The sequence below is a fragment of the Pristiophorus japonicus genome, chromosome 3 (genome assembly GCF_044704955.1).
Source record: "Pristiophorus japonicus isolate sPriJap1 chromosome 3, sPriJap1.hap1, whole genome shotgun sequence".
In the NCBI taxonomy this organism is placed as follows: Eukaryota; Metazoa; Chordata; class Chondrichthyes; family Pristiophoridae; genus Pristiophorus; species Pristiophorus japonicus.
The window spans coordinates 5,193,438-5,215,742 of record NC_091979.1 but is presented as its reverse complement, the minus strand read 5'-3'; the positions used below and the strand labels follow the sequence as shown (position 1 = coordinate 5,215,742).

Genomic DNA, 22,305 nt, shown 5'->3' with positions numbered 1-22,305 from the left:
ACCTGCGTGTTTCTGAATGGTGCCTCTCAGTCCCTCTCCCTCAGGGAGATATCTGTACACTGACTGGTGTCTCTCAGTCCCTCTCCCTCAGGGAGATATCTGTACACTGACTGGCGTCTCTCAGTCCCCTCTCCCTCAGGGAGATATCTGTACACTGACAGGTGTCTCTCAGTCCCTCTCCCTCAGGGAGATATCTGTACACTGACTGGTGTCTCTCAGTCCCTCTCCCTCAGGGAGATATCTGTACACTGACTGGTGTCTCTCAGTCCCTCTCCCTCAGGGAGATATCTGTACACTGACTGGTGTGTCTCAGTCCCCCTCTCCCTCAGGGAGATATCTGTACACAGAAACATAGAAAATAGGTGCAGGAGTAGGCCATTTGGCCCTTTGAGCCTGCAACACCATTCAATAAGATCATGGCTGATCATTCCCTCAGTACCCCTTTCCTGCTTTCTCTCCGTACCCCTTGATCCCCTTAACCATAAGGGCCATATCTAACTCCCTCTTGAATATATCCAATGAACTGGCATCAACAACTCTCTGTGGCAGGGAATTCCACAGGTTAACAATTCTCATCTCAGTCCTAAATGGCCTACTCCTTATCCTAAGACTTTGTCCCCTGGTTCTGGACTTCCCCAACATCGGGAACATTCTTCCCGCATCTAACCTGTCCAGTCCCGTCAGAATCTTATATGTTTCTATGAAATCCCCTCTCATCCTTCTAAACTCCAGTGAATAAAGGCCCAGTTGATCCAGTCTCTCCTCATATGACAGTCCAGCCAGAGATACAGATATCTCCCTGAGGGAGAGGGGGACTGAGAGACACCAGTCAGTTTACAGATATCTCCCTGAGAGAGAGGGACTGAGAGACACCATTCAGTGTACAGATATCTCCCTGAGGGAGAGGGGACTGAGAGACACCAGTCAGTGTACAGATATCTCCCTGAGGAAGAGGGGAATTAGTCTGGTGAACCTTCGCTGCACTCCCTCAATAGCAAGAATGTCCTTCCTCAGATTAGGAGACCAAAACTGAACACAATATTCCAGGTGAGGCCTCACTAAGGCCCTGTACAACTGCAGTAAGACCTCCCTGCTCCTATACTCAAATCCTCTAGCTATGAAGGCCAACATACCATTTGCTTTCTTCACCGCCCGCTGTACCTGCGTGTTTCTGAATGGTGCCTCTCAGTCCCTCTCCCTCAGAGAGATATCTGTACACTGACTGGTGTCTCTCAGTCCCCTCTCCCTCAGGGAGATATCTGTACACTGACTGGTGTCTCTCAGTCCCTCTCCCTCAGGGAGATATCTGTACACTGACTGGTGTCTCTCAGTCCCTCTCCCTCAGGGAGATATCTGTACACTGACTGGTGTCTCTCAGTCCCCTCTCCCTCAGGGAGATATCTGTACACTGACGGGTGTCTCTCAGTCCCTCTCCCTCAGGGAGATATCTGTACACTGACTGGTGTCTCTCAGTCCCCTCTCCCTCAGGGAGATATCTGTACACTGACGGGTGTCTCTCAGTCCCTCTCCCTCAGGGAGATATCTGTACACTGACTGGTGTCTCTCAGTCCCCTCTCCCTCAGGGAGATATCTGTACACTGACTGTTGTCCCGATTTTAATCGCTCCACTGTGTTTGCAGCTGCCTGGGCCCCAAGCTCTGGAATTCCCTTCCTAAACCCCTCTGTCTCTTTCTCTTTTCCTTTAAGATGCTCCTTAAAACCACCCTCTTGGTCACCGTTCCTGTGAAGCGCCGTGTGGTGTTTGTGTACATTGCTGGTTGTGGTGGCTCCACCGATTGCTGTGTGAAACCCCGCTGTTGAAGCTTACCTTTGACGGTGAGCTGTGCACTGGAGCGGGCCTTCCCCGCGGTGAACTTCACCAGCCCGCTCATGCCGGGCGACGTGTGGCTCAGGATGAGCCGCTGGATGGTGCCCTGGTTCTCCACGCGGACGCCGTTCCCGCTCTCGAGGGCCTGCCCATTGAGGCTCCACTGGGGGGCTCGGATCTCGGGCACTGACACCTCGCACTCCAGCTGGGCCTCCCCCGGAGCTGTCACCACTGTGTCCACCAGCTCCCGCACCATCAGGATGGCTTGTTCTGGAACACAGTCATCGGGAGATAGCTCATTCCAACCACAGTCGCCGTTTCTCTCTCCCTCTCCCTTACACTCTCTCTCCCTTCCCCTTTGTCTCTCTCTCTCTCTCTCTCTCTCCCTTCCCCTTTGTCTCTCTCTCTCTCTCTCTCTCTCCCTTCCCCTCTGCCTCTCTCTCCCCCTCTCTCCCTTCCCTCTGTCTCTCTCGCCCTCTCTCTCCCTTCCTGTCATGTATTCAACCAGCATTGTAACCCATGTATAAACTGACCTAAGTTGTACACTGTGAGAACACTGACCACTAGGTGGGAGACACTCCTAACCTGGACCTTCAGGTATAAAAGGGGAAGCTCCACCCACCTTCATCACTTGAGTGCGAAGGAATAAAGGACAGGTCACAGACTGACCTTCTCTCAAGCATGGGCCTCGTGTGCATTTATACTGTACAATAAGGACGTATCAATGGCGACAAGAAACTGGGATTTAAACCACGCGAGCATGGCCACTAGCAGAACAGACGAGGGGTACTGTGTTAAGGAATGGTTGGGACAGAGATTCAACATTGTTAAAGCAGCACACAGTTCTCCAGGCAGACAAGGGCAGTCGGGCATGCCCCAACATGTAGTCGAACCCAGAGGGGGAGTTCGACAGAGACAATGGCAAGCTGAACAGCGATTCACGCCATTGCAAGGGACAATGCGGCCAGTAATGGGGCCATCAACACCTGTTAATGGTGCACTCAAGGACAATAACAAGGGCAGTCAGGGACGATCGACTAGCAAGGGACCTTTTGTTTCAAACAGCAACTCATGCTGGAGGCGTGGAGGCACACACTCAGCCGGAGTTTGCAGAGATGTGCAAAATACCTGCAGAAATTGCAGAAATGGACACTGGGGGAAATCGCTGGAAGCTGAAGTTCAGCGAGTTCATGTGGAGCACGTATACAGTTCATACACCAGGACGCCACCGATAATGATGAAAGTGCTCCTCAATGGCATCCCAGTATCAATGGAGTTAGACACGGGTGCCAGCCAGTCCCTGATGGGTATCAAACAGTTCGAAAAGTTGTGGGCATCCAAGGCCGGGAGGCCAAAATTATCACCGATTGACGCACAGCTACGGAATTACACAAAGCAGATCATTCCGGTGCTCGGCAGCGCCACGGTAGTCATGACCCACAAAGATTCGGAGAACAGACTGCCACTCTGGATTGTCCCAGGGGACGGTCCCGCACTACTGGGGAGGAGTTGGCTTGCTGTCATGAACTGGAAATGGGGCGATGTCAATGCAATTTCCTCTGTGGAGCGAGTATCATGCTCACAGGTCCGGGACAAATTTGACTCATTATTTCAACCCGGCATTGGCACTTTCATGGGGGCCAAGGTAGTGATTCACATAAACCCGGACGCCAGGCCAGTACACCACAAGGCCAGAGCGGTGCCGTACGTGATGCGGGAATAGATAGAATGCGAGTTGGACCGCCTGCTGAGGGAAGCCATCATCTCGCCAGTTGAATTCAGTGACTGGGCGAGCCCGATTGTGCCGGTGCTCAAGGCGGATGGGTCGGTCAGGATATGTGGTGATTACAAGGCCACCATCAATCGGGTCTCACTCCAAGACCAGTACCCGCTACCGAGAGCGGAGGACCTCTTTCCGACAAACTTTTTTCAAAATTGGACCTGACCTCAGCTGACATGACCCAGGAGCTGGCGAGTGAGTCGAAGAAGCTGACCACCATCACGACACACAAGGGGTTGTTTGAGTACAACAGATGTCCGTTCGGGATTTGCTCGGCCGCCGCGATCTTCCAACGAAATATGGAAAGCCTCCTCAAGTCGATTCCAGGGACGGTGGTTTTTCAGGACGACATCCTCATCACGGGTTACGATACTGAAGAACACCTCCACAACCTGGAGGAGGTGCTACGCAGACTGGACCGGGTATGGCTGCGACTGAAAAAGGCGAAGTGCGTCTTCCTAGCTCCAGAGGTAGAATTCCTGGGGATGAGGGTAGCAGCAGACGGGATCAGCCCTACTCCATCCAAGACGGAAGCGATCCAGAGAGCACCCAGACCCCGTAACACGACGGAGCTGCGTTCGTTCCTGGGGCTCCTGAACTATTTTGGCAACTTTCTTCCCAAATTGAGCACGCTGCTAGAGCCGCTACACGTGCTCCTACGCAAAGGTCGCGAATGGGTCTGGGGGGACAGCCAGGAAAGGGCTTTTAATAGAACACGCAATTTGTTATGTTCCAACAATCTGTTAACGCTATATGACCCATGTAAGAAACTTGTGTTAACGTGCGATGCGTCGTCCTATGGTGTCGGGTGTGTGTTGCAGCATGTTAATGCCAAGGGTCAGTTACAGCCGGTAGCTTATGCCTCCAGAAGTCTGTCCCAGGCAGATAGGGGCTACGGGATGGTAGAAAAGGAGGCGCTCGCCTGTGTATTTGCGGAAAAGAAAATGCACCAGTACCTGTTTGGCAGGAAATTTGAGTTGGAGACAGATCACAAACCCCTAACGTCCCTTTTGGCCGACAACAAGGCCATAAATGCAAACGCATCGGCCTGCATACAGAGGTGGGCACTCACGTTAGCCGCCTATGACTACACAATTCGGCACAGACCGGGCACCGAAAACTGCGCCGATGCACTCAGCAGGCTCCCACTAGCCACCACTGAGGGGGCTACCGAGCATGGTGCTGAGATGGTCATGGCTGTTGAAGCTTTCGGAAGCGAAGGCTCACCCGTGACAGCCCGTCAGATTAAAGTCTGGACAAATAGAGACCCGCTATCGTCTCCTGAATGTGTCCTGAATGGGGACTGGGCAGCCACGTACAGGGCATGCCCTGAGAAATTTAAACCATTTCACAGGCGCAAGGATGAACTCTCGATTCAGGCCAATTGCCTACTGTGGGGAAACCGCGTAGTCATGCCCCAGATGGGCAGAGAGGTATTCATCAGAGATCTCCACAATGGGCACCCGGGCATTGTCACGATGAAGGCAATTGTCAGGTCACATGTTTGGTGGCCAGGGATAGACACAGATCTGGAACTTTGTGTTCGCAGGTGCAACACTTGTGCCCAGCTGGGCCATGCGCCCAGAGAAGCCCCCCTTAGCCTCTGGCCATGGCCCGCCAAGCCTTGGTCACGCATCCATGTGGACTACACAGGTCCTTTCATGGGGAAAATGTTTTTGGTTGTAGTAGATACCTCCTCCAAATGGATCGAGTGTGACATTTTAAATTCAAGCACATCCTCTGCCACGGTAGAAAGTCTACGGGCAATGTTCGCCGCCCACGGTCTACCGGACATTTTGGTCAGCGACAATGGCCCGTGCTTCACAAGCACTGAATTCCAGGACTTCATGGCAGGCAATGGAATCAACCATGTCAGAACGGCACCGTTCAAGCCGGCCTCAAACGGCCAGGCAGAACAAGCAGTGCAAATAATCAAACAGGGGATGCTCAGAATCCAAGGGGGTTCCCTACAAACCCGCTTATCACGCCTCCTGTTGGCCTATAGATCCCGACCACACTCGCTCACAGGGGTTCCACCCGCAGAGCTACTAATGAAAAGGACGCTCAAAACCCGATTATCCCTTATACACCCCACCATGAAAGAAATTGTCGAGAGCAGGCGCCAGTCACAATATCACTACCATGACAGGAATGCGAGGGCGCGATGTATTGATGTAAATGATCCTGTTTTTGTCCTCAACTACGCTGCAGGGCCCAAATGGCTCGCAGGCACTGTGATTGCCAAAGAGGGAAATAGGATTCTGGTAGTTAAACTTACCAATGGACAAATCTGCCGCAAACATGTGGATCAAACAAAAAGGAGGTTCAGCAACCCAATAGAAACAGAGGAAGAACACGATATAGAGTTCACTCCACCACAGGTGACCGAACACCGGAACCAAAGGGAGGAGAGCCCAGTCACTGTGGGCAGTCCGGACAGGCCTGAGGCACCGCAAACAGCAGACACTCAGGCCAGCGCCCAACAACCGGAGCTCCAACTCAGGCGCTCTACAAGGGAGCGTAAACCACCAGAGAGACTCAACCTGTGATCCCAATAGACTTTGGGGGGGGGAGGTGATGTCATGTATTCAACCAGCATTGTAACCCATGTATAAACTGACCTAAGTTGTACACCGTGAGAACACTGACCACTAGGTGGGAGACACTCCTAACCTGGACCTTCAGGTATAAAAGGGGAAGCTCCACCCACCTTCATCACTTGAGTGCTAAGGAATAAAGGACAGGTCAAGCATGGGCCTGGTGTGCATTTATAAGAACATAAGAATTAGGAACAGAATTATACCGTATGGTAAGGACGTATCACTTCCCATCTGTCTCTCTCTCCCTTCCCTTCTGTCTCTCTCTCCCTCTCTCTCTCTCCCTTCCCTTCTGTCTCTCTCTCTCTCCCTTCCCTTCTGTCTCTCTCTCCCTCTCTCTTCCTTCCCCTCTGTCTCTCTCTCCCCCCCTTTCTCTCTCTCTCCCTTCCCTTCTGTCTCTCTCGCCCTCTCTCTCCCTTCCCCTCTGTCTCCCTTCCCCCCTCTCTCTCTCCCTTCCCTTCTGTCTCTCTCTCTCTCCCTTCCCTTCTGTCTCTCTCTCCCTCCCCTTCTGTCTCTCTCTCTCTCTCCCTTCCCCTCTGACTCTCTCTCTCCCTTCCCTCTCTCTCTCTCCCTTCCCCTCTGTCTCCCTCTCTCTCTCTCTCTTCCCCTCTGTCTCTCTCTCTCTCTCTCCCTTCCCTTCTGTCTCTCTCTCTCTCTCTCTCCCTTCCCCTCTGACTCTCTCTCCCTCTCTCTCCCTTCCCCTCTGTCTCCCTTCCCCCCTCTCTCGCTCTCCCTTTCTCTCGCTCTCTCCTCTCCCTTGCTCTCTCTCTCTCTCTCCCCCCCTTACTCGTTCTCTCCCTCTCTCCCTTTCTCGTTCTCTCTCTCTGGACCTGAGGAACATGGGAACAGGAAGAGGCCATTCAGCCCTCAAGCTCGTTTCGCCAATCAATTAGATGAGGCTGATCTGTATCTTAACTCCATCTACCCGCCTTGGTTCTGTAACCCTGAATACCCTTACCCAACAAAACTCGATCAATCTTAGTTTTGAAATGTTTTAATTGACCCCCGGCCTCAACAGCTATTTTTGGAGGAGAGAGTTCCAGATCGGCTCAGCCATGATCGTACTAAATGGCGGAGCAGGCTCGAGGGACCGTATGGCCGACTCCTGCTCCTATTTCTTATGTTCTTCTGATTGCGAGGGAAGAGTGCCACCCACTGAGCCACAGCTGACACTTTAACTCATACAGCGCAGAAGGAGGCCGTTCGGCCCATCATGCCTGTGCCCCCTGCCGCCCCCCAGTGACCACAGCAGGGATCGGCCTGCAGCCAGCAAAGGCCCGTGGGGAGCTGGATCGCGGATTTGCCGACCTACCTTCCACCAGGACCTTGGCGGAGGTCGAGTCATCGAAGGCGTCGCAGGTGTAGGTGTCTTCGTCCTGGGAGCTGACGTCGTGGATGACCAGCTGACGGTAGCAGCCCTCGCTGCTGATCCGGTACTTGCCGGTGGAGCCGAGCTCCTCGTCGCCCCGGTACCAGCGCACCCCGGCCCGGGGATTGGACACCTTGCACTCCAGGATCACCTTGTGCTTCTCCAGCGCCGTCTTGTCCCGCAGTGGCTTGACGATCTTGATCGGCAACTCTGCGGGGCGGGGGGGGGAAGAGAGGGCGACGTCAGACCAACGCATCAACCCCCCCCTCCCAGAAGATCCCCTCCCTTGACCCTTCCTGACACGTGCCCCCCCAGAAGATCCCCCCTTGCCCCTTGCCCCTTCCTGACACGTGCCCCCCCAGAAGATCCCCCCCCTTGCCCCTTGCCCCTTCCTGACACGTGCCCCCTCCCTGAAGATCCCCCCTTGACCCCTTCCTGACACGTGCCCCCCCCAGAAGATCCCCCCCCTTGCCCCTTCCTGACACGTGCCCCCTCCCTGAAGATCCCCCCTTGACCCTTCCTGACACGTGCCCCCCCCAGAAGATCCCTCCCTTGCCCCTTTCTGACACGTGCCCCCCCCAGAAGATCCCTCCCTTGCCCCTTCCTGACACGTGCCCCCTCCCTGAAGATCCCCTCTTGCCCCTTCCTGACACGTGCCTCCCCCAGAAGATCCCCCCTTGACCCTTCCTGACATGTTCCCCCCCCCCAGGAGATTCCCCCCTTGCCCCTTCATGAATCGAGTTGAACCCCCTCCCCCGCAAGACATTCCCCCTTTCCCCTTCCTGACTCGAGCCCCCCGCCCCCCCAAAGGCTTGAGTCACGCCACCATCTCTCCCGACCCCCACAAGCAAATTCCCCCCTTGCCAATGTTCCCGTTAATTTATTTTGGAGTGCGCGACCCATATAAAACAATGCGCGTGTGCAGTTTTTGCCAATCGAAGGCCGGCTGGGTGTGGATGGCGGGGAGCTGCACCAACACGCAGCATAAAGGGAACCTTACCCCTTGACCCTTCTTGGGTGGGGTTGCACCCAAGTGATTCCCGCGCCACTCATGGTTTTGGCTGAAGTGGGGGCTGGGAGAACAGCAATTTCCCGGCCCTCCCCCAACCCAAAGAACATTTTTCCAATCCTCCCAGGCTACAGGAGTTGTGCCAGAGGATTGGAGAACTGCTAACGTTGTTCCATTGTTCCAGACGGGATAAACCGAATAATTACAGGCCAGTTAGTCTAACCTCGGTGGTGGGAAAATTACTGCAATCAATTCTGAGGGACAGGATAAACAGTTGATTTAGAAAGACATGGATTAATCAAAGACAGTCAGCGTGGATTTGTTAAGGGAAGGTCGTGTCAGACCAACTTGATTGAGTTCTTTGAGGAGGTAACAAGGAGGGTCGATGAGGGCAGTGTGTACGATGTAGTCTACATGGATTTTTAATGAGGCTTTTGACAAAGTCCCACATGGCAGGCAGATCAAAAAGGTAATAGCCCATGGGACCCAAGGGAGAGCAGCAAGTTGGATCCAAAATTGGCTCAGTGGCAGAAAGCGAAGGGTAATGGTTGAGGGGTGCTTTTGTGACGGGAGGGCTGTTTCGAGTAGGGTTCCGCGGGCTCAGTACTCAGTCCCTTGCTTTCTATAGTATATATTAATGATTTAGATTTAAATGTAGGGGGCCTGATAAAGAAATTTGCAGACGATACAGGAATTGGCCGTGTGGTAGACTGCAGGAAGATAGCGATGGACTGGGCACTCGGGCAGAAAAGTGGCAAATGGAATTCAATCAGGAAAAGTGTGAGGTAATGCATTTGGGGAGGGACAACAAGGCATGGGAATACACATTAAATGGGAGGACACTGAGAGGTGTGGAGGAACAGTGAGACCTTGGAGTGCAGGTACACAGATCCTTAAAGGTAGCAGGCCAGGTAGATAAGGTGGTTAAGAAGGCATACGGAATGCTTGCCTTTATTAGCCAAGGCATGGAATACAAGAGCAGGGAGATTATGCTTGAACTGTATAAAACACTAGTTAGGACACAGCTGGAGTACTGCGTGCAGTTCTGGTCACCACATTACAGGAAGGATGTGATTGCACTGGAGAGGGTGCAGAGGAGGTATACGAGGATGTTGCCAGGACTGGAAAACTTTAGCTATGAAAAAAGATTGGAGAGGCTGGGGTTGTTTTCTTTGGAAAAGAGGCTGAGGGGAGATTTAATTAAGGTGTATAAAATTATGAGGAGTCTGGATAGAGTGGATAGGAAGGACCTATTTCCCTTAGCAGAGGGGGTCAAAACCAGGGGGCATAGAGTTAAAGTAATTGGGGGGAGGTTTAGAGGGGATTTGAGGGGAAATGTCTTCACCCAGAGGGTGGTGGGGGTCTGGAACTCACGGCCTGAAAGGGTGGTAGAGGCAGAAACCCTCACCACATTTAAAAAGTACTTGGATGTGCACCTGAAGTGCTGTAACCTACAGGGCTACGGACCGAGAGCTGGAAAATGGGATTAGGCTGGATCATCATCATAGGTAGTCCCTCGAAATCGAGGAAGACTTGCTTCCATTCTTTTTCGACCAACACGGACACGATGGGCCGAATGGCTTCCTTCTGTGCCACGGTTCTATGATTCAGGACCTTTCACGGCCTCAGGATCTCCCAAATCGCTTCACAGCCAATGAATTACTGTTTGAAATGTAGTCACTGCGGTAATGTAGGAAACACAGCAGCCAATTTGTGCACAGCAAGCTCCCACAAACAGCAATGGCCAGATAATCTGTTTTAGTGATGTTGATTGAGGGATAAATATTGACCCCAGGACACCGGGGAGAACTCCCCTGCTCTTCTTCGAAATAGCGTCATGGGATCTTTTACGACCACCTGAGGGGGCAGACGGGGCCTCGGTTTAACGTCTCATCCGAAAGACGGCGCCTCTGACAGTGCAGCGCTCGCTCAGCATTATACTGGAGAGTCAATCTGGATTTATGTGCTCAAGTCTCTGGAGTGGGACTTGAATCTACAACCTTCTGACTCAGAGGCAAGGGTGCTGCCCACTGAGCCACGGTCGACCACAATTAGACCAGAGGCTCACATCATTGAACGTAAAGGGAAGCAGGACTGAGAAAGAATCGGCAGACCTACCGTTAACATCGAGATGAGCCGCAGACTCAACGTTCTTGGCAGTGAATCGGATCTCCCCCGCATCCTCTGCCATCACATTGCAGATCAGCAGGAAATGCTTGGTCCCTGGCAGGTGGGATGGAAGAGAAGTTAACGTTCCAACGCGTGCAAAACTGTTCCCTCGCCTCAAGGCGCTGAATCGAGCCGGTCCAGGTAACCATTGCCCACAAGGACAGCCAGAGAGTGAGGGTCAGGCAGGCCATTCGAGAAAGCCACTGCTACCCTCGACTCTGTTCTCAGCTAACTCACACAAATGGAGTTAGAGACAGAGTAAAGCTCCCTCTACACAGTCCGATCAAACACTCCCAGGGCAGGTACAGGGGGTTAGATACAGAGTGAAGCTCCCTCTACACTGTCCCATCAAACACTCCCAGGGCAGGTACAGGGGGTTAGATACAGAGTAAAGCTCCCTCTACACTGTCCCATCAAGCACTCCCAGGGCAGGTACAGCACGGGGTTAGATACAGAATAAAGCTCCCTCTACACTGTCCCATCAAACACTCCCAGGGCAGGTACAGGGGGTTAGATACAGAGTAAAGCTCCCTCTACACTGTACCATCAAACACTTCCAGGGCAGGTACAGGGGGTTAGATACAGAGTAAAGCTCCCTCTACACTGTCCCATCAAACACTCCCAGGGCAGGTACAGCACGGGGTTAGATACAGAATAAAGCTCCCTCCACACTGTCCCATCAAACACTCCCAGGGCAGGTACAGGGGGTTAGATACAGGGTAAAGCTCCCTCTACACTGTCCCATCAAACACTCCCAGGGCAGGTACAGGGGGTTAGATACAGAGTAAAGCTCCCTCTACACTGTCCCATCAAACACTCCCAGGGCAGGTACAGGGGGTTAGAGACAGAATAAAGCTCCCTCTACACTGTCCCATCAAACACTCCCAGGGCAGGTACAGCAGAAGGTTAGATACAGAGTAAAGCTCCCTCTACACTGTCCCATCAAACACTCCCAGGGCAGGTACAGGGGGTTAGATACAGAGTAAAGCTCCCTCTACACTGTCCCATCAAATACTCCCAGGGCAGGTATAGGGGGGTTAGATACAGAGTAAAGCTCCCTCTACACTGTCCTATCAAACTCTCCCAGGGCAGGTACAGCATGGGTGAGATACAGAGTAAAGCTCCCTCTACACTGTTCCATCAAACACTCCCAGGGCAGGTACAGCACGGGGTTAGATACAGAGTAAAGCTCCCTCTACACTGTCCCATCACACACTCCCAGGGCAGGTACAGCACGGGGTTAGATACAGAGTAAAGCTCCCTCTACACTGCCCCATCAAACATTCCCAGGGCAGGTACAGCACGGGGTTAGATACAGAGTAAAGCTCCCTCTACACTGTCCCATCACACACTCCCAGGGCAGGTACAGCACGGGGTTCGATACAGAGTAAAGCTCCCTCTACACTGTCCCATCAAACACTCCCAGGGCAGGTACAGCACGGGTTAGATACAGAGTAAAGCTCCCTCTACACTGTCCCATCAAACACTCCCAGGGCAGGGACAGCACGGGGTTAGATACAGAGGAAAGCTCCCTCTACACTGTCCCATCAAACACTCCCAGGGCAGGTACAGGGGGTTAGATACAGAGTAAAGCTCCCTCTTTGTACTTGAATTTGAAACCAGTTCCCAGATTTGGAAACTCCGTGTCTGACCCAGTGCCCTGCCCTTCACCCAGTAACCTGTTTAGAAACAATATTTTTTATTGATTGGTAAAGACCACACGGGTCTCCTTACCCTCCTGTCTGATTTTGACGGTGCTGTTGGATTTGATTCTGTCTCCGTTCTGAAACCATTCACTTTTGACCTCCTCGTGGGACACCTCACAGACGAAGACTGCGTTGTCGTTTTCTCGCACCTCCTGGTCCTCCAGCTGCTGCACAATCTGGATTTCCCGTTCTGGGGGGGTGAATGGAGAAGACACAAAGACACTCAGTGTGTCCAATCCCAGGCCTGCCCGCCACGTCCGATACTGAGGCTGAACTAGACACGTTGCAAACTCCGCATCCTACCTGACCATCCACTGAGCGTCCACTCCAACCCCAACAGCGCCGACTCCCCCCGCCCCAGTGACATTGCCTGTCTCCGCCCCTTGCCGCAGCTCGTATACAAATAATTTGGATGAGGGAACCAAATGTAATATTTCCAAGTTTGCTGACGACACAAAACTAGGTGGGATTGTGAGTTGTGAGGGGGATGCAAAGATGCTGCAAGGCGATTTAGATAGGTTGAGTGAGTGGGCAAACACATGGCAGATGCAGTCTAACATGCAAAGCCTCAAAGCCTCCCTGGGGAAGTGTGACATCCCCACCGACACCTGGGAGTCCCTGGCCAAAGACCACCCGAGGTGGAGGAAGTGCATCCGGGAGGGCGCTGAGCCCCGCGAGTCGCAACACCGCGAGCGTGAAGAGGCCAGGCGCAGGCAGCGGAAGGAGCGCGCGGCAAATCAGTCCCACCGTCCCCTTCCCCCAACGAATGTCTGTCCCACCTGTGACAGGGACTGAGAAACATAGAAACATAGAAAATAGGTGCAGGAGTAGACCATTCGGCCCTTCGAGCCTGCACCGCCATTCAATAAGATCATGGCTGATCATTCCCTCAGTACCCCTTTCCTGCTTTCTCTCCATACCCCTTGATCCCTTTAGCCGTAAGGGCCATATCTAACTCCCTTTTGAATATATCCAAAGAACTGGCCTCAACAACTCTCTGTGGCAGGGAATTCAACAGGTTAACAACTCTGAGTGAAGGAATTTCTCTTCATTTCAGTCCTAAATGGCTTACCCCTTATCCTTAGACTATGCCCCCTGATTCTGGACTTCCCCAACATCGGGAACATTCTTCCTGCATCTAACCTGTCCAGTCCCGTCAGAATTTTATATGTTTTATATGAGATCCCCTCTCATCCTTCTAAACTCCAGTGAATACAGGCCCAGTCGATCCAGTCTCTCCTCATATGTCAGTCCTGCCATCCCTGGAATCAGTCTGGTGAACCTTCGCTGCACTCCCTCAATAGCAAAAACGTCCTTCCTCAGATTAGGAGACCAAAACTGTACACAATATTCCATGTGAGGCCTCACCAAGGCCCTGTACAACTGCAGTAAGACCTCCCTGCTCCTATACTCAAATCCCCTAGCTATGAAGGCCAACATACCATTTGCCTTCTTCACCGCCTGCTGTACCTGCATGTCAACTTTCACTGACTGATGTACCATGACACCCAGGTCTCGTTGCACCTCCCCTTTTCCTAATCTGCCGCCATTCAGATAATATTCTGCCTTCGTGTTTTTGCCACCAAAGTGGATAACCTCACATTTATCCACATTATACTGCATCTGTCATGCATTTGCCCACTCACCTAACCTGTCCAAGTCACCCTGCAACCTCTTAGCGTCCTCCTCACAGCTCACACCTCCACCCAGTTTAGTGTCATCTGCAAACCTGGAGATATTACACTCAATTCCTTCATCTAAATCATTAATGTATGTTGTAAATAGCGGGGGTCCCAACACTGAGCCCTGCGACACCCTCACTGCCTGCCATTCTGAAAAGGACCCGTTTATCCCGACTCTCTGCTTCCTGTCTGCCAGCTAGTTCTCTATCCATGTCAGTACATTAACCCCAATACCATGTGCTTTAATTTTGCACACCAATCTCTTGTGTTTTGAAAGTCCGAATACACCACATCCACTGGTTCTCCCTTGTCCATTCTACCAGTTTCATTCTCAAAAAATTCTAGAAGATTTGTCAAGCATGATTTCCCTTTCATAAATCCATGCTGACTTGGACCGATCTTGTCACTGCTTTCCAAATGCGCTGCTATTTAATCTTTAATAATTGATTCCAACGTTTTCCTCACTGCTGATGTCAGGCTAACCGGTTTATAATTACCTGTTTTCTCTCTCCCTCCTTTCTTAAACAGTGGTGTTACATTAGCTACCCTCAAGTCCATAGGAACTGATCCAGAGTCGATAGACTGTTGGAAAATGATCACCAATTCATCCAATGTTTCTAGGGCCACTTCCTTAAGTACTCTGGGATGCAGACTATCAGGCCCCGGGGATTTATCGGCCTTCAATCCCATCAATTTCCCGAACACAATTTCCCACCTAATAAGGATTTCCTTCAGTTCCTCCTTCTCACTAGACCCTCGATCCCCTAGTATTTTCGGAAGGTTATTTATATCTTCCTTTGTGAAGACAGAACCAAAGTAATTATTCAATTGGTCTGCCAGTTCTTTGTTCCCTATTATAAATTCACCTGAATCTGACTACAGGGGACCTACGTTTGTCTTCACTAATCTTTTACTCTTCACATATCTATAGAAGCTTTTGCAGTCAGTTTTTATGTTCCCAGCAAGCTTCTTCTCATATTCTATTTTCCCCCTCCTAATTAAACCCTTTGTCCTCCTCTGCTGAATTATAAAATTCTCCCAGTCCTCAGGTTTGCTGCTTTTGCAGGCCAATTTATATGCCTCTTCCTTGGATTTAACACTATTCTTAATTTCCCTTGTTAGCCATGGTTGAGCCACCTTCCCCGTTTTATTTTTATTCCAGACAGGGATGTACAATTGTTGAAGTTCATCCATGTGATCTTTAAATGTTTGCCATTGCCTATCCACCATCAACCCTTTGAGTATCATTCGCCAGTCTATTCTAGCCAATTCACATCTCATACCGTCGAAGTTACCTTTCCTTAAGTTCAGGACCCAAGTCTCTCAATTAACTGTGTCAGTCTCCATCTTAGTAAAGAATTCTACCATATTATGGTCACTCTTCCTCCTGGGGTCTCGCACAACAAGATTGCTAATTAGTCCTTTCTCATTACACATCACCCAGTCTAGGATGGCCAGCCCTCTAGTTGGTTCCTCGACATATTGGTCCAGAAAACCATCCCTAATACACTCCAGGAAATCCTCCTCCACCACATTGCTACCAGTTTGGTTAGCCCAATCTATATGTAGATTAAAGTCGCCCATGATAATTGCTGTACCTTTATTGCATGCATCCCTAATTTCTTGTTTGATGCTGTTCCCAACCTCACTACTACTGTTTGGTGATCTGTACACAACTCCCACTAGCGTTTTCTGCCCTTTGGTGTTCCATAGCTCCACCCATACTGATTCCACATCATCCAGACTAATGTCCTTTCTTATTATTGCATTAATTTCCTCTTTAACCAGCAACGCCACCCCACCTCCTTTTCCTTTCTGTCTACCCTTCCTGAATGTTGAATACCCTGGATGTTGAGTTCCCAGCCTTGGTCACCCTGGAGCCATGTCTCCCTGATGCCAATTACATCATATCCATTAACTGCTATCTGCGCAATTAATTCGTCCACCTTATTCCGAATACTCCTCGCACTGAGGCACAGAGCTTTCAAGTTGGTCTTTTTAACACACTTTTCTCCTTTAGAATTTTGTTGTAATGTGGCCCTTTTTGCTTTTTGCCTTGGGTTTCTCTGCCCTCCACTTTTACTTTTCTTCTTTCTATCTTTTGCTTCTGCCCCCATTCTACTTCCCTCTGTCTCCCTGCATAGGTTCCCATCCCCCTGCCATATTAGTTTAACCTCTCCCCAACAGCACGAGCAAACACTCCGCCTCGGACATTGGTTCCGATCCTGCCCAGGTGCAGACCGCCTGGTTTGTACTGGTCCCACCTCCCCGAGAACCGGTTTCAATATCCCAGGAATTTGAATCCCTCACTTCTGCACTACTCAAACCACGTATTCATCTGAGCTATCCTGCGATTCCTACTCTGACTTACACGTGGCACTGGTAGCAATCCTGAGATTACTACCTTTGAGGTCCTACTTTTTAAACTTGGCTCCTAGCTCCCTAAATTCGTCTTGTAGGACCTCATCCCGTTTTTTCCTATATTGTTGGTACCTATATACACCACGACAACTGTCTGTTACATAGAAACATAGAAAATAGATGCAGGAGTAGGCCATTCAGTCCCTCGAGCCTGCACCGCCATTCAATGAGTTCATGGCTGAACATGCAACTTCAGTACCACATTCCTGCTTTCTCGCCATACCCCTTGATTCCCCTAGTAGTAAGGTACATCTAACTCCTTTTTGAATATATTTAGTGAATTGGCTTCAACAACCTTCTGTGGTAGAGAATTCCACAGGTTCACCACTCTCTGGGTGAAGAGGTTTCTCCTCATCTCGGTCCTAAATACCCGTTATCCTTAGACTGTGACCCCTGGTTCTGGACTTCCCCAACATTGGGAACATTCTTCCTGCATCTCACCTGTCTAAACCCGTCAGAATTTGAAACGTTTCTATGAGATCCCCTCTCATTCTTCTGAACTCCAGTGAATACAAGCCCAGTTGATCCAGTCTTTCTTGATAAGTCAGTCCCGCCATCCCGGGAATCAGTCTGGTGAACCTTCGCTGCACACCCTCAATAGCAAGAATGTCCTTCCTCAAGTTAGGAGACCAAAACTGTACACAATACTCCAGGTGTGGCCTCACCAAGGCCCTGTACAACTGTAGTAACACCTCTCTGCCCCTGTACTCAAATCCCCTCGCTATGAAGGCCAACATGCCATTTGCTTTCTTAACCACCTGCTGTACCTGCATGCCAACCTTCAATGGCTGATGTACCATGACACCCAGGTCTCGTTGCACCTTCCCTTTTCCCAATCTGTCACCATTCAGATAATAGTCTGTCTCTCTGTTTTTACCACCAAAGTGGATAACCTCACATTTATCCACATTATACTTCATCTGCCATGCATTTGCCCACTCACCTAACCTATCCAAGTCAATCTGCAGCCTCATAGCATCCTCCTCGCAGCTCACACTGCCACCCAACTTAGTGTCATTCGCAAATTTGGAGATACTATATTTAATCCCCTCATCTAAATCATTAATGTACAATGTAAACAGCTGGGGCCCCAGCACAGAACCTTGCGGTACCCCACTAGTCACTGCCTGCCATTCTGAAAAGTATCCATTTACTCCTACTCTTTGCTTCCTGTCTGACAACCAGTTCTCAATCCATGTCAGCACATTACCCCTAATCCCATGTGCTTTAACTTTGCACATTAATCTCTTGTGTGGGGCCTTGTCGAAGCCTTCTGAAAGTCCAAATACACCACATCAGCTGGTTCTCCCTTGTCCATTCTACTGGAAACATCCTCAAAAAATTCCAGAAGATTTGTCAAGCAAGCTTTCCCTTTCACAAATCCATGCTGACTTGGACCTATCATGTCACCTCTTTCTAAATGTACTGCTATGACATCGTTAATAATTGATTCCATCATTTTACCCACTACCGATGTCAGGCTGACCGGTCTATAATTCCCTGTTTTCTCTCTCCCTCCTTTTTTTAAAAAGTGGGGTTACATTGGCTACCCTCCGCTCCATAGGAACTGATCCAGAATCTATGGAATGTTGGAAAATGACTGTCAATGCATCCGCTATTTCCAAGGCCACCTCCTTAAGTACTCTGGGATGCAGTCCATCAGGCCCTGGGGATTTATCGGCCTTCAATCCCATCAATTTCCCCAACACAATTTCCCGACTAATAAGGATTTCCCTCAGTTCCTCCTTCTTACTAGACACTCTGACCCCTTTTATATCCGGAAGGTTGTTTGTGTCCTCCTCAGTGAATACCGAACCAAAGTACTTGTTCAATTGGTCTGCCATTTCTTTGTTCCCCGTTATGACTTCCCCTGATTCTGACTGCAGGGGACCTACGTTTGTCTTTACTAACCTTTTTGTCTTTACATATCTATAGAAGCTTTTGCAGTCCATTTTAATGTTCCCTGCAAGTTTCCTCTCATACTCTATTTTCCCTGCCCTAATCAAACCCTTTGTCCTCCTCTGCTGAGTTCTAAATTTCTCCCAGTCCCCGAGTTCTCTGCTATTTCTGGCCAATTTGTATGCCACTTCCTTGGCTTTAATACTATCCCTGATTTCCCTTGATAGCCACGGTTGAGCCACCTTCCCTTTTTTATTTTTACGCCAGACAGGAATGTACAATTGTTGTAGTTCATCCATGCGGTCTCTAAATGTCTGCCATTGCCCATCCACAGTCAACCCCCTAAGTATCATTCGCCAATCTATCCTAGCCTCGTACCTTCAAAGTTACCCTTCTTTAAGTTCTGGACCATGATTTCTGAATTAACTGTTTCATTCTCCATCCTAATGTAGAATTCCACCATATTATGGTCACTCTTCCCCAAGGGGCCTCGCACAATGAGATTGCTAATGAATCCTCTCTCATTACACAACACCCAGTCTAAGATGGCCTCCCCCCTAGTTGGTTCCTCGACATATTGGTCTAAAAAACCATCCCTTATGCACTCCAGGAAATCCTGCTCCACCGTATTGTTTCCAGTTTGGTTAACCCAATCTATGTGCATATTAAAGTCACCCATGATAACTGCTGCACCTTTATTGCATGCACCCCTAATTTCCTGTTTGATGCCCTCCCCAACATCACGACTACTGTTTGGAGGTCTGTACACAACTGCCACTAGCGTTTTCTGCCCTTCGGTATTCCGTAGCTCCACCCATACCGATTCCACATCATCCAAGCTCATGTTTTTCCTTACAGTTGCATTAATTTCCTCTTTAACCAGCAACACCACCCCGCCTCCTTTTCCTTTCTGTCTATCCTTCCTAAATGTTGAATACCCTTGGATGTTGAGTTCACCCTCCCCCTTCAAAATGTCCTGCAGCCGCTCAGAGACATCCTTGACCTTTGCACCAGGGAGGCAACATACCATCCTGGAGTCTCGGTTGCGGCCGCAGAAACGTCTATCTATTCCCCTTACAGTAGCATCCCCTACCACTATCGCTCTCCCGCTCTTTTTCCTGCCCTCCTGTGCAGCAGAGCCACCCACGGTGCCATGAACTTGGCTGCTGCTGCTCTCCCCTGATGAGTCATCCCCCCCAACAGTACCCAAAGCGGTGTCTCTGTTTTGCAGGGGGATGACCGCAGGGGACCCCTGTACTACCTTCCTTCCACTGCACTTCCTGCTGGTCACCCATTCCCTATCTGGCTGTGGACCCTTTACCTGCGGTAAGACCAACTCACTAAACGTGCTATTCACGTTATTCTCAGCATCGTGGATGCTCCAGAGTAAATCCACCCGCAGCTCCAGCGCCGCAATGCGGTCCGTCAGGAGCTGCAGGCGGATACACTTCCTGCACACGTAGTCATCAGGGACACTGGGAGCATCCCTGACTCCCCACATAGTACAGGAGGAGCATAACACATGTCCGAGCTCTCCTGCCACGACTTAACCCCTACATTAACTTAATTTGGCAACAACAATGATAAAGGTTACTTACTGATAAAGGAAAAAAAAAAGAAATACTACTTACCAATCACTTACCCCCTTGGCTGTGACATCACCCTTCGATTTCTTTCTACTTTTTTGCTTTCTCTCCCTGCAGCTGCACCGGCTGGGCCTCTCCGACTCACCACACTGCTCCCTCCCACTGATGGGACTTTTGTAGGCCTCTCCAGCACCCGCCCTGCCTCCCGACTCACCACACTGCTCCCTCCCACTGATGGGACTTTTGTAGGCCTCTCCAGCACCCGCCCTGCCTCCCGACTCACCACACTGCATCCTCCCACTGATGGGACTTTTGTAGGCCTCTCCGACGACCCGCTCCACCTCCCGACTCACTGCTCTCAAATTGGACTGTTCAGCCACCAAAGGACTCACTTTAGGAGTGGAAGCAAGTCTTCCTTGATTCCGAGGGACTGCCTATGATGATGATGAATATGACGTGGATAAATGTGAAGTTATCCACTTTGGTAGGAATGGTGATAGCTTGGGAAGTGTCAATGTACAGAGGGACCTGGGTGTCGTTGTACCCCAGTCATTGAAAGCAGACACGCTGGTGCAGCAAGCAGTTAGGAAGGCAAATGGTACGTTGGCCTTCATTGCAAGAGGATTTGAGTACAGGAGCAAGGATGTCTTACTCCAGTTACACAGGGCCTTAGTGAGACCACACCTGGAGTATTGTGTGCAGTTTTAGTCTCCTTACCTAAGAAAGGATATACTTGCCATAGAGGGAGTGCAGCGAAGGTTCACCAGACTGATTCCTGGGATGGCAGGACTGTGGTATGAGGAGAGATTGGGTCGACTAGGCCTGTATTCACTGGAGTTTAGAAGAATGAGAGGGGATCTCATAGAAACGTATAAAATTCTGACGGGGTTGGACAGACTGGATGTGTGGAGGATGTTTCCCCGGGGCTGGGAAGTCTAGAACAAGGGGTCACAGTCTCAGGATATGTCACAGTCTCAGCCCCGAGATGCTCTCTGATGGCCCTACGGGAGTTAGCAAACTGACCGCATTCAGCCCTCACGGCCTGGCTGTCAGCCAGTCCCACACCTTCCATTCCTCATCCATGCCTTTGTTACCTCTGGACTTGACTACTCCAACGTTCTCCTAGCTGGCCTCCCACATTCTACCTGACGTAAACTCAGCTGCCCCGTGTCCTAACTCACACCAGGTCCCGCTCACCCATCACCCACTGTGCTTGCTGACTTACATTGGCTCCCGATTAAGCAACACATTGATTTCAAAATTCTTATCCTTGTTTACAAATCCCTCCATATTCTCGCCCCTCCCTATCTCTGTAATCCCCTCCAGCCCCACAACACCCGAGATGTCTGCACTCTAATTCTGCCCTCCTGACCATCCCTGATTATAATCGCTCCACCATCGGTGGCCGTGCCTTCTGTTGCCTGGGCCCCAAGCTCTGGAACTCCCTCCCTAAACCTCTCCGCCTCTCTACCTCTCTGTCCTCCTTCAAGACGCTCCTTAAAACCGACCTCTTTGACCGAGCTTTTGGTCACCTGCGCTAATTTCTCCTTATGCGGCTCGGTGTCAAATTTATTCGTTTTGTCTTAAAGCACCCCTGTGAAGCACCTCGGGACATTTTACTACCTTAAAGGCGCTATATAAATACAAGTTGTTGTTGTTGCTGAGGGGGAATGGAGGCACAGCCTGATGTCTGTCCCAGCTGGGCACACTCCCGAAAGGGCCCAGGGCTTGGGGAGAATATTGAGGGTTTTCCCCTTACAGTGCCTTTCACATCCACCGGACATCTCAAAGCGCTTTACAGCCAATGAAGTACTTCATAAGTGCAATCACTGCTGTAATGTGAGAAATGCGGCAACCGATTTGCGCACAGCAAGCTCCCACACACAGTAATGTGATAATGACCCAGATCATCTGTTTTAGTGATGTTGATTGAGGGATAAATATTGGCCCCAGGACATCGGGGAGAACTCCCCTGCTCTTCTTCGAAATAGTGCCGTGGGATCTTTTACATCCACCTGAGAGAGCAGACGGGGCCTCGGTTTAACGTCTATTTGAAAGCCGGCACTTGTGTCAGCCGTGGCTCAGTGGGAAGCACTCTCGTCTCTGAGTCAGAAGGTTGTGGGAACAAATCCTACTGCAAAGAATTGAGCACATAAATCTAGGCCGACATTCCCAGTGCAGTGCTGAAGGAGTGCCGCACTGTCGAAGGGGCAGTACTGAGGGAGCGCCGCACTATCAGAGGGGCAGTACTGAGGGAGC

General features: G+C 50.6%; 1 protein-coding gene across 4 annotated transcripts in view; it reads right to left on the bottom strand.

Annotated features, from left to right (window-relative positions):
• obsl1a (obscurin like cytoskeletal adaptor 1a) overlaps positions 1–22,305 on the bottom strand; it is a 192,428-nt gene that overhangs the window by 8,248 nt on the left and 161,875 nt on the right. For 3 of the 4 annotated variants that reach the window (XM_070875141.1, XM_070875143.1, XM_070875145.1), the window contains 4 exons: positions 12,487–12,648; positions 10,702–10,806; positions 7,518–7,784; positions 1,829–2,098 (listed from right to left, as the gene is read on the bottom strand). In XM_070875141.1, the coding sequence (XP_070731242.1) occupies positions 1,829–2,098; positions 7,518–7,784; positions 10,702–10,806; positions 12,487–12,648 (804 nt within the window). The remainder of the gene's footprint in view (positions 1–1,828; positions 2,099–7,517; positions 7,785–10,701; positions 10,807–12,486; positions 12,649–22,305) is intronic. The other variant, XM_070875142.1, reaches the window with a different exon arrangement.